Genomic DNA, 12,162 nt, shown 5'->3' on the forward strand with positions numbered 1-12,162 from the left:
ACTCTTTTGTTCCTGCATCATTAATGCGCTGTAACAATTTGGTTTCATTTTGTCACAGTTCCAGAACACAGTTGTTCATGGCTCTTTAAATAATTTACTTGGAATTGTATCAATAATATAGGACTGTAGAATTAAATGTTTCTGTGCTTTATCACCCTCATCTTTATACTGTATAATGCCATTGGCAAAATCAATTTAATTTTTGGATTGTTTTAAGAAATAAATTAGCATGTTTGTTTTGTAATCTGAATTTTGTCATTTTAATAGCAAAAGATGCATTTTCTCTAGATTTTATTTCAGAACTGTAATGAGTTCATCAATTAACAAGCAATTGACTTTACTGACTAAATATTCCCAGGTATAGCTTTTTAGTTACCATACTATCCTATCAGGAACTGTTTAAAGAAGAAAATAACTTTGGAAAGAAAGGGATGCATTTAATTATTCTTTGTTTTTTGTAATATACTTAATCAGATTACCTGAACTTGGGGTGAAGTATATGCCAGGAAGATAGGATACAGGAAAGAATGCTTTTCTTGACAAAGCAAAGAATACACCTTTATTTTTTATTCATGAATTAACCTTTCATGGTCATTATCATGAATTATCATGAATTATGATTTCTTTGTAGTTGAAAGTCCTGAACGAAGACACCACCAAGTTTGTCAGGTGAAATTACCACAATCTTATTTTCTAAAAATATTGCTATTGGTGTAACATTCAAAACCCTTTCTTTATTATGACTGAAGTTTATCACACTGCATTTAGATATCAGAATCACCCTCTAATTTCACAAAGATTTAAATCCCAAGGTTTATCCCTTGTTTGGCTATACATCTGCTATTATTGCTTTGTATGCTTACTTAGAGAATGCCCTACTTTATATAGATGAAATCAGTTCATTTTATTTGCGTGAAACCTGGCACAGGAATGAATGTTTGCTTGGGTTTTCTCATATAGGCTACTTCAAGTCATTTGTGTTTTACTTGTCTGAATGCAGTATTTGTACTAGTATCAAACAGTTATCCTCTATGGTGTCTCATGGTATTTGTTTAAGGTAACTGTGAATAAGCAGAAAAGAATGCAGCATTTTTTGGTGACAAGTTTGAAATCACAGGTCTTCTTGTTCCTCTAGTTGAATTATTTGTTAACTTGGATAATGGCTGAGATGTTCACTTTCAGCCTTTCCTTTATCTCCAGATAGTATCTTTGTGGAGATAAAAGCAGATATTTGCTGCCCTCTGCTGGCAATAGTTTAAGTAAACACTTTGTGGTAGATAAAAGTTATTGGAAATAGTTATGGCACTCTAGCCACAGTGAAGTCTGATTGCACTGCAATGATTGCCAAGCTATTAGTGAAGTGTTTTAGGGACTTCCTTAAACTGACCCAACAAAAGTTCATGTTCTTAATTAAAACATGATGACAGTGATGGTTTGCAGTTAAGCACAGGGACATGTCTGTTGGGAATGTTTGGGGTCATAACATGTCTTGGATGTTTATATTTAGTTAGTAAAGATAATTTTTCAGACATTTGTTACTTCGTTTAATATTAATACAATTTCTTTCTTGAAAAAAGTCTCATATAATGATGTAGGTAAGTGTTTATGAAAAGCTTGTTTGTGGAATGACCTAGGGGAAATGGGTATGTAATATCCTGTTCTGAATCGCAGTGGTGCAGAATTTAGATTCCGCCAACACAATGAAGTAGACGTCACCTTCTGACCCGATATCATGTGCTTTAATTAACCAGTTCTTCCTGTGTTTGTGTAAAATCAATATTGAGGTACTACTTCACTGATTCACGTCCTTCCATTTGGTATGTAAGCATCTGGGTTTCAGCTGAAATACTGCAGCAGTCCAGCAGCTATAATAATAACGGTTATTGAATTAGTGTTGGAGAGAGTTGGCCTGGATGCTGTTCGGCATCTGGCTAAGATAGATCCAGTATATATAGACCAATACAGAAGATTTTTCCTGTTCAGTGGTGGCAGACATGAGCTCCCAATCAAATCTTACAATGTCATGTTTAATTTTATTGTATGCGAGAGTGCAGGTGGTTGATTTTCAAAAATAATGCAATGTAACATGGATGAAATGAGGGCATTCTTTTGCATGTATTTCCTTTGCTAGATGTGTATCATGGTACTTTATAAAGTCCTGGTATGTTAACCGTTGCTGAGATTTACACGAGGCTTCAGTTTTGAAAACAGGAAATTGGCATCATGTGCATTAGCGGTAATCCCATTGATAAAATCAATATGGACTTCATATGCTACGTATGTATACAGCTAGAGCCCTTTATAGTCAGTTTTAAGCATACTGTAGGAATTAACCCTACAACAAAGATATTGGGTTAGATTTAAAAATGAGAACTTAGTCCAACTCAAATAGGCTCTTCAGCTGCTAAAAATGATGAGACTGTTTTTAAAAACATCAAGTTTGATAGTTTATTCAGTGGAGAAAATCCAAATGTAATTGCATTTGACTTTTAGATACAGGTACCTTTTCTGTGTTTTGGAAAATGACACCACATATATTCCATATTTTGGAGTTTAAGTAGAACTGCCCATATTACACTCATAATCAAAACGCTGTGTAGCAGTAGTCTGTTGAATTACCGTCTACATTAAAAAAACTCTATTTTTACCACTCATTTCTAGTATCTTAAGTCTCCGTTTCCCCTTATTTAGGCTTCATGGCTGGAGATGATCCCTGATTTTTGGCTATTCCAAACCACAACAGCATGGAATTGTTTCACGCTTCCCACCAAATTGTACATACCAGTCTAGTGTAAACCATCTTTAATAGAATGATAGAATTCACAAGATGATTGCCAATCATACATCCAACCACAGTAAAAGCTGCTATGTAAAATGCTTGTTTATAAAGAAAGCAATTTTTTAAAATTTACATTTCAATTCTTCTTCATTCTGATGACAGTGTTGAAATTCTTATTGAAAAACATATTTTTTAACAAAACTATTTTTTGTTACAGAACTATTAAGTTCTCCAGTTGAGGATATGAGGGAAAATTATATTTCTAAGTAATTTCAATTGTGGGCTTAGCTTGTTGTCCTTGATTATTAATAAGAGCAGTCATTATTATGGGGATATTTTTTTTTTTTGTGTGCTTCCTTTTGTCATTAGTGGAGAATAAAAGAGTACTTGTGTGGAACCCTCCTCAGGAAAATGTGTACTGTTTTTAGGCAGCCTGTTAATGATGCAGGGTTCAAGCAGAGATGCAGAGGTCATCTTGCACATAGTAAGAGCTGGGGTGCCCAGGGGGATAGGAAAGCAGTGTCATATTAGTTTAATGGAAAGCAGCTGCAGCTCCATTGTCCTCCTTATGCATTAGGCAGATTTTTATTGACTTGGGTGGGATGACAAGCTGCTTCCTGCGAGAAGATTGTGTTATCGGACACCATTTTAGGGCCATGTTGGCGTCTTGAGCATGGGGTTGTCTTTTATTTTAATTTAGAAAGGTGGAAGATGTACATCATATAGTCTGGGATTGCACTTTCGGATTACTGGAGGATGATGCGCTTTCTCACAAACAGGGGTTGCTACGATAGCAGTGGCTTCATTATGGTAAGAGTGAATTGAACTATTTCTGTGTGAGAGAGAGACCATGTTTCTTCCACTGTTCTAGAAACCCGGCAAACGTGATTTTGTCATTTTCATGGCAAAAAGATTTTGCTTGCCAAAGGATTCTTATGTATCTTACATATTTCCATTTATAACTCTCAGGTTTATTTTTTGGAAGTAGTTGATTTTATATGCAGATTCCTATAAGAGGTTAACAATTTGGTGCTACTTTTCTGCGTTTTAAGTTCATGTAGGTCAGATAAAGGCTCGTTATAAAGGCGAACAACAGACATTAAGTGTCTTTCCCAACAGGGCTTTGCCACCACTGTGGGTACATCTAGGATAGAGCAGGGTGCAGTAGAATATACCACTTTTGCTTAGGACCGCTGATGGTGAGATTTCCATTACTAAAGTACAAGTTAGCTGTTGAAGGCATAAGCAATTTATTTCACTTTCACACTAAAAACTGTGCCATCTATACAAAGCCTTTGAACTGTTAGTGGATAAAAGCAAGTAAAAGATATTAAGCTTTGAAGCCTTTTATGTGTGTGGGTTCAATAAGACAGAACTAAAATACACCATGGTCCCCAAGTAATTAGATTTCTTAAGAACGAACTCTGGATGGTTTCATCACAGAAATGGAGAAAGAACTTGGCAAAGAAGAATTACAGATTAAAGAGTGGGGTAACCTTCTGTGGGGAAATGTAATAGAAATCAGTGCCACATCAAACAATGCTGTGAGCGTATCGTAACCTATAACGTTGTGAAGATGTGAATGTAGAAGGTCTGCATTTTCAGATCCCTTCTTCTGGGCTGCAGTTTGATCTTTTCATGCAATATTGTACTGTTAACAATAATCAAAATCCTTTTAGCTTTGATTGATCTCCACACAAATTGGAAAAATTGTATTGGCAGAATCTATTAGAAGCAGGACAAAGTCTGTCTACCTTGAAAGAAGTTCAGATGTTTTAAAAGATTTTAAGGGTGTATGAAAAATGTTGTTTTTCTGCTGAAGAGACAAAAATGCTTTGTGTTTAATCCGTTTACAATTTTGAGGAAGACATATAGATGATTAGTTTGTTTAGAATGGGTTTTAGCTAATATATTTTATACTTCATGCTTTTGCATTTTGATGTACTAAGGTGAAGTTACTGTTCACACTCCTTTAATGTTTTCTGGCTCAATTTGGTTTTCAGAAAGGATTTTTTCAAGATTTATAAATATCTAAATATTTTATGATGTTAATGACTATGTATGCTCCAGAAAAATGTGCATGGCAACCTTTAAATATTTATATAAATGGTGCAGCAGACATAAAAAAACTACATGCACATACTACATATATAACACCAGGATTGAGATCTGCTGTAATAGCATCATATACTGAATCTGTGCCACTAGCTCAGTCTTTCTTTTTGAATGTCAAGTTTTGTTCTAAACACTCAAACTTCTAAATCTTTCCAAACTAGATTTAGCTTATTAAAGACTTGCGAAAAAGACTGCAGTATCGTTTGAATTTAAGCACACTACACTTCTAAACTTTTATCAGGGTTGAAGTGAAGAAACATAATGCTATTATGCTTGCTGTAACTGTAATTACTGTGAGTTTAATATTGTAGTGTAACTAATGCTAGAGCCATGGTAGAGCATTTTTAACGGTGTATTGAGCTTGTTGAAATGTGGGGTACTGGTAATGATGCCTGTAGCACTGAAAGTGTTTTCTTTATAGGCTTAGCTTTGTAAGCATGATTTCTGACAAAATCCGGCATAAAACAGACAACTCTTCTTTTCCATTTCAACTTTTACAAGTTTCCATTTCTTTCTTATTATAATGCGCACCCCATGCATTGCAAACTATTTAATCAATTCTATGACATAAAAATACCAATAGACAAGTGCACTGTGATGCACCGTAGCCTCCATCACAGAATAAGCAAAGACAATTTTATTAGTACAGTGAAGTTTGAGCATGTTATTATCAGCAGAATTCCAGTATGGTTTCCGTTCTCCTAAACGGCACCTCTACAGTCCAGTTTGTCTTCCTTTAATGCAGAAGTAACACAGGCTGTGAAAAGCATTTGCTGTTACATTGCTGGCATTTCTCCCTGTTTAAATGCACTCAGTCTGATCCTGGTTGATTTTGTGAAACACCTTTTTGATGATCTGCCTCCAGCAAGCCTATATTCAAATCCTGCCTGTTATTATTACAGCCCATTGAGGATAGATATCTATTTTCAATCTCAAATATGTCAGCTTTTTTGGTTTTCTAGCCCACATACTCTTAGACCTTCATTTACTGTTGAGGAATCACATTTGCCACTAATGTAGTGGCCCTGAATGCTTTATGAATGCTTTTTAGGTACCATGACTTTATTGTTACAACTTAACTGAACAGCTTAATGTCAATTTGTTTGTTTAAAAAAGTAACAAAATACACCTTTCATTTTCTTTACTATTTAAGAAAGTATGACAGCTGGGAAAAAACTGAAGGCATCTCTGAACTTGGTTATGAAGCTACTGCAGGTTTCTACAAAGCTGAACCGTGAACAAAATCTAATGATGGGCAAGAGTAATTACAACTTAAAACAAAGATGAATGCATTCTAATATTACTTCTGAGGCAGCACGAGATCAAATGCCAAAAAAGATTAAAGAATAAACTGGAGTACATCTATAGGATTCATTGCTGTTTGTGATTTTGTCAGATGGGGAAACCATTTGATGGTAGATCAAAGCAATGGTGTATTTTTATATTCCTCTAGCCTTAAGGCTGAAACACCTTCTTTTTGTAGGGGAATAGCCTTAAATGTTATCTGACACTGACAATTATTCTTGAAATGATTTCATTAAGTATCCTGTGTCAGTAAAAATAAGGACTCTTAATTTGCAGCCATTACTATACTGATATAGACATCTCATTTCAACTTGGATTTGCAATTTAATAAGAAAGCTTTTTTATTAAACTATTTTAATTTTACTTTCAGTAATTTACTTTATTTTTAAGGCTTTAGGTTGATGGATTGAAAATAATTTATGGTTGTTTGCAAAAAGATTGACTTATGAAAATGCCTGTAGTCATAAGTGTGGCATAGTGAAACATTTGTGACTTTATCTGTACATTTTATTTGCCGTTCATGCTTATCCACTTTGTTAGAATTAGTGATTGTTGTAATGTCTTTAACTGTTTAGCAGAAATTAGTTTGAACACTTTTAGTGAGTGTGATTTGAGTTTTATGTATTACTGCCGATCCCCAAGGGAACTTCAGGATACAGCTTGACAGAAGTAGGCTGTTCCTGCTTGTAGTGTGCTGTACATATTCCTTGCTTCTTTGTGTGGTTTCCTGTTTTTAAACATTGTGCTTTACTATTTCTTGCACTTGTCTTATATTCAACGAAAAGGTAATTTTGTTTTCTTGTTGCATTGTTTCACATCTCGCAGTGTTAGCTTAATTTTTTTAAATGTCTTGTTCTTTTGCTCAAACCGTAAAATAAACCAGATAATTTGCTTCCATTGCTAAACAATAATGAGCCGTGGAAGTAGTGGTCCTAGTGTTGCAGAAATGGTATATCAACTGTCTAATTGTAATCTCAGTCCTTTTTTCAGCTGCACAGCATAATTACGAGATAACATACTGAGCATGATTATAGGTTCAGCTTCAGATCAGACAGCTTGTACAGTTGTTACATCTCCCTTTGTGCTTTTTCAATAGCTTTCTTCTAACTGACTTAGGGAGAAGTTTTTTTTGCTTTTTCAAGTGACAAGGATGAAATAGTCTTCATCTTTTGATTTGTTAAAAAAAATTGTGAATATACTAAAATATAGGTATGTTTATGCAAAGAGAATTTAAGATTTTAAAAATATATATGATTCTTTTTTGCTGAATATAAGAATGCTGTATAAAGTTAAGTAACTCAATCTGCTTATCTTGGAAAGAGATATAAGAAAATAAGGGACATATGTAAATTTCTAAATTACAGAATCATTTGTGCACTTGGTTAACGTCAGCTGCTGCCTGTTTTAAACAGCTATTGTGTTCACAGGTTTCAAGATTTATTAAGAACAACAGTATTTGAACAACTGGGAGATGCTGTTAAATTGATGGTTATGTGGCTCCCAGATGGTTTAGTTTGCTGCAAGTTAAATTAGAATAACAACCCATACACAGAACCAGGACTGTACACACCTGGTCTAAATTCTGTCAGTACTGTATAGGGTGTTGCAATATTACTGCATATTTCAGTAAATTAAAAAAAGTAATTATCTCACATTTGCAAGGTATTATCTTACATTAGTTTTACCACCTTATAGTCTGATTTCAGAAGGTTAGCAAGGCTGGGACAGAATTTATATATCTTTACCCCAGTATGGTCACCACCTATACTATGCTGTAGGTGGCACAAACTTTTGGATTAAACATTATATCAGGGGACTATTACTGCCATGGTACTGCTAGTAATAGTAGTCATTTATTGTAGGGTTACTGACCCTCATTTTCTAGCCAAATTCCTCCTGGTCTTATACAATTTGACCTATCTGAGGTTAGTTAAGACATCAGAGCCTAGAACAATAAGATGTAGTGCACAAGAGAAAACAGTCGTAAGAGAGTTTGGTAAACTGGCATTCTTAAAGAACTGGGGGATTACATGCTGCCAACTCTTATTTTGAGGCATCTGGAGCAATAGTTGTATCCCAGAACTCTGCTTTCTCTTGAAGTCTATCACAGCGCAGCTGAGAGTGTAGACCTGGTGAGAAACACACCCTGAGTTTTGTAACCACTGTGTAGAGGTACCCAACTGTGGCAGACCTTCAGAACAAAAGCATTTAGTTTGCTACTTGCATTTTTTAAAATGCTTTGAGGCCTCAAAACAAAAGATATGTTTGGTATTTTAATGAACCAGTCAATGTTGCACTGTAAGCAGCCCACAGAATATAGAAACAAGGAAAATTAAGAACAGCATTCTGACATGTGACTGTGTCATGACCTTAAACCCTCACCAACCACCTTTTCATCTATATTTTTAAAAATAAGTTAATATTACTGCTCATCTTTTTTTTCACATCAAGCTGCTAAGGCTTTGGATCTCAGATACATTCATAGATGAGAAACATGAACCCCCAAAGACTCCTGGCAATTATGATGAGTTTGATTTGCGAAGAATGAGAGTTTTAAGGAACTCGTTTTTTTTCTTTATGCTAATTGCATGTTTAGTGCACAGTTTGGCGTAGATGTGCATACAAACAAACTTGAGCACTGTATGAATATTTATTATTAAAATATCTTAAACATACCAATGAAAGTATTAGCCAATACAGTTTCATAAAGCTTCTGTATAGTACATGGTGCAGTGCTTGATAATAAGTTCCTGGAAAGCCTTTCTGTGCTTTAGCAGAAAACAATTTTGTCCAAAGATTACAATAAGTCCCCTTCCCAGATTAAGCATATTTTCGCGTAGTAAAAGAATTAACTATGTACAGTGTCTTCAGAAAGTATGCACCCCCTTGAATTTTTTTTTGTATTTGTTCCTGTTACATATCCAAATTTTAACGCTTGAAATGTTTTCTCCCTTCAATAACACAATCAATTCAACACATTTATGAATCAAAAATATTTTTTATTCAAGAACATTAATTCATCCAGAATTAAAGACTTACATTTCTCATTAACAAAAGTAGTCATATTCCTTTAGCAGTAATTACAGCCGTGAGTCTTCTTGGGTATGTCTGTATGAGCTTTGCACATTTGAATGTTGTGCCCATTCTTCAATGCAGATTTGCTCCAACTCTGCAAATTAGATGGAGAGCATCAGTAGACCGCAATTTTCAGGTGATACCACAGATTTTCAATTGGATTCAAGTCTGGGCTCTAGCTAGGCCATTCCAGAATACTAACCTTTTTTTCAAGCCATTCCTTGGTAGTTTTTGCTGTGTGCTTTGGGTCAGTCTCCTGCTAGAAAATGAATCTTCTCCCTACACGCAGATCTGTGGCTAACTGAAACAGGTCCTCCTCAAGGATTTGCCTGTATTTGGCTCCATCCATGTTTTCCTTGATGGCAACAAGCTTTCCAGTTCCTCCTGCTGAAACGCAACCCTAGAGCATGTTTCTTCCACCACCATGCTTGACGGTAGCGATGGTGTTACCCGGGTGTTGGGCTGTATTTGGTTTGCGCCAAACATAGCGCTTTGCTTTGTTTAGCAAAGAGTTTAACTTTAGTCTCATGACTTCTGAAAGGTTTCAGGTTTTGTCACATGGCTTCTAGCAAACTCCAGGTGTGACTTAATGTTGGCCTTTCTCAGAAGTGGCTTTCTTCTAGCCACTCTCCCATAGAGGCCAAATCTGTGAAGTGCTGAAGAGATTGTTGATGTCTGGACAGTTTCTCCCATTTCAGCCAAAGATCTCTGCATCTCTGTCTGGCCTCTTGGTCACTTCTTTGACAATTGCTCTTCTTGTCCGGTTGCTCAATTTGTTAGGATGGCCTGATCTTAGTAGTGTCTGGGTTGTGCCATGTTTTTTCTATTTTGTTACAATGGACTTCACGGTGCTCCTAGGAAGGTTCAAAGCTTTGCCAATCTTTTTATAACCTTCTCCTGCTTTTTTCCTCCTAACAACTTTGAAATTCCACAGGCAGCTCCTTGGTCTTCATGACAGCAGGACTGATTTGATCTGCTGTTTTAGTTGTGAGACCTCAGTCAGTGATATTTATTGTGCAATCAAGCTATTGACCTTGTTAGCGTATTTAGTGTGATCTCAAGATAATTGAATACCTCACCCAATTTAGGTTGTTAAAACAAAGGGGGTGAAAAAAATCCTCTTTAAATATGCTTTAATTTGACTTTGCAACACAGCAGAATGAGAAATAATCAATGGGTGGTAAATACTTTCTGAAGGCTCTGTGGTTTGGGTTAAAAATGCATCGAGAACTATCATTTTGTGGCTACAAAGAATGAGAATGTTTCCTGAGTATTCTCAGTGCTGTTTTGTCCAAAAAAGACTGATTCCAATGCGGTGTATCTTATTTTCGTTTATTACCATTTATAAGTAAGATATGTCCTTGGTCATAATGACAGCAATTTTGGAACCTAGGCTTTAAGTACAATAACACCATCACAATAACTGACAAATATGTACGAAGGTTTGCAGCTTTTGTTATCTTTTAGATCAGCAGCACTTGTGAAGACAGCCCTTTCCAAAGTGATTATAGCATAGAAATACACTTCTCAGTTAATCTTTGTCTGGGAAATAGACTGCACTGTTTTATATATCATTTCAAGGTGGTTCTGCTTTGTTTAGTGCTTTGTGCTAGGACTTTCTGATGGCGCATCAGGAAATTGGAGTGTATCCACGTTGGAGCAACATTATGCTGCAAGGTGGGAATTTGTCCAAAGGTGAAATGTATGCTGAGACTTCATTATAGATAACAATAAACATGTCACCATGTTGAAAGGGTTTTGCTAGTATGCAGCTAATATTTTGTGCCAGGGGTTTGATGTTTATTACATTGATAGAGCAGTGATTCTGAGTGAAGGCTTGAGTGAGAGAACAGCGCTATACTAGCCAGTAGCAGCAGGGCTGCTGTGCAGTAGTTGTATGAACAAGTGCTGCAGAGCAGCTGCCAGCTCTGTCTGCTTATAAAGCAGAATACAGTATGGTCATAGGGATACTGATTGTGCTTCATTCCTTGCTCCAGGAGGTGCTTAAGCAACTACAAGGAAGCATTGAAGAAGAATCCATGGGGTCTTCTGGACAAATTGACCTGTTGGAGAGACTGAAAGGTAAGGCTTTTAGCTGGTGGTTTAAATTTATCTGAACCCAAAAATGATTCTTTTCAAGCAAATAAGGTGAAAAGTGAATACCTTTTTCAAAATTGGCTGCATTATACTGGGATGAAACTTTCTTGTTATAAATATAATTGTCAGATTATATTTTATAGTTTTGTACAGACCTTTGCATAAGGAATACCAAAATGTGTGTTTGATTATATTTAATATGTAAAATTAATTGCTTATGTGAAATTAAACTTCAATGAAAATGTCTACATTTGACAAGTTAATTTTATTATAAAGATTTGAAGGTGGATACTTTCCAGAGTTTGAAAAAAAATCTTTAAAACTACAGAGTCATATTTCCCTTTCCCCTCAGAGGGAATAACATTTCTATCAAATATTGAAAGATAAGCTTTGTCCAGCTTGGTTTTCCGGAGTATTTGGATAGTCTGTGCTTTTTATCCTTTTTTTAATTTTGGCATGATGCTCTCTTTTATGGGCTGCTAATACAGGTTGTTTGAAGTAAAGGGGGATAACTGAGCTGAATTCAAATGCTTGAAATGTTGCTATGAAATATGTGATTTTTTTTCAGAAATGAACCTTGATGCCAGTAACTTCCCTGGGGTAAAGTTGCGTCCAAAGGTGTCTTTGCGTTCATTCGGCAGCCAGGAGGGCTCCATGTCTGGCCGATCAGGGGAAAGTAGTCCTGTCCCCATGGGCTCCTTCCCTAGGAAAGGAGTGGTGAATGGGGGTCGGGAGAGCACGGGGCATCTGGAGGAACTGGAGAAAGAGAGGCAAGTTACACGTTGTGTATC

General features: G+C 35.9%; 1 protein-coding gene across 5 annotated transcripts in view; it reads left to right on the forward strand.

Annotated features, from left to right (window-relative positions):
• Positions 1-12,162, forward strand: part of apc (APC regulator of WNT signaling pathway) — a 76,730-nt gene that overhangs the window by 40,367 nt on the left and 24,201 nt on the right. For 4 of the 5 annotated variants that reach the window (XM_088629368.1, XM_088629371.1, XM_088629370.1 and 1 more), the window contains exons 3-4: positions 11,272-11,356; positions 11,940-12,141. In XM_088629368.1, the coding sequence (XP_088485494.1) occupies positions 11,272-11,356; positions 11,940-12,141 (287 nt within the window). Of the gene's footprint in view, positions 1-3,426; positions 3,590-11,271; positions 11,357-11,939; positions 12,142-12,162 lie in introns of those variants that run through there. The other variant, XM_088629372.1, reaches the window with a different exon arrangement.

Source organism: Lepisosteus platostomus, chromosome 4, assembly GCF_059453375.1.
Source record: "Lepisosteus platostomus isolate fLepPlt1 chromosome 4, fLepPlt1.hap1, whole genome shotgun sequence".
Lineage (NCBI taxonomy): Eukaryota > Metazoa > Chordata > Actinopteri > Semionotiformes > Lepisosteidae > Lepisosteus > Lepisosteus platostomus.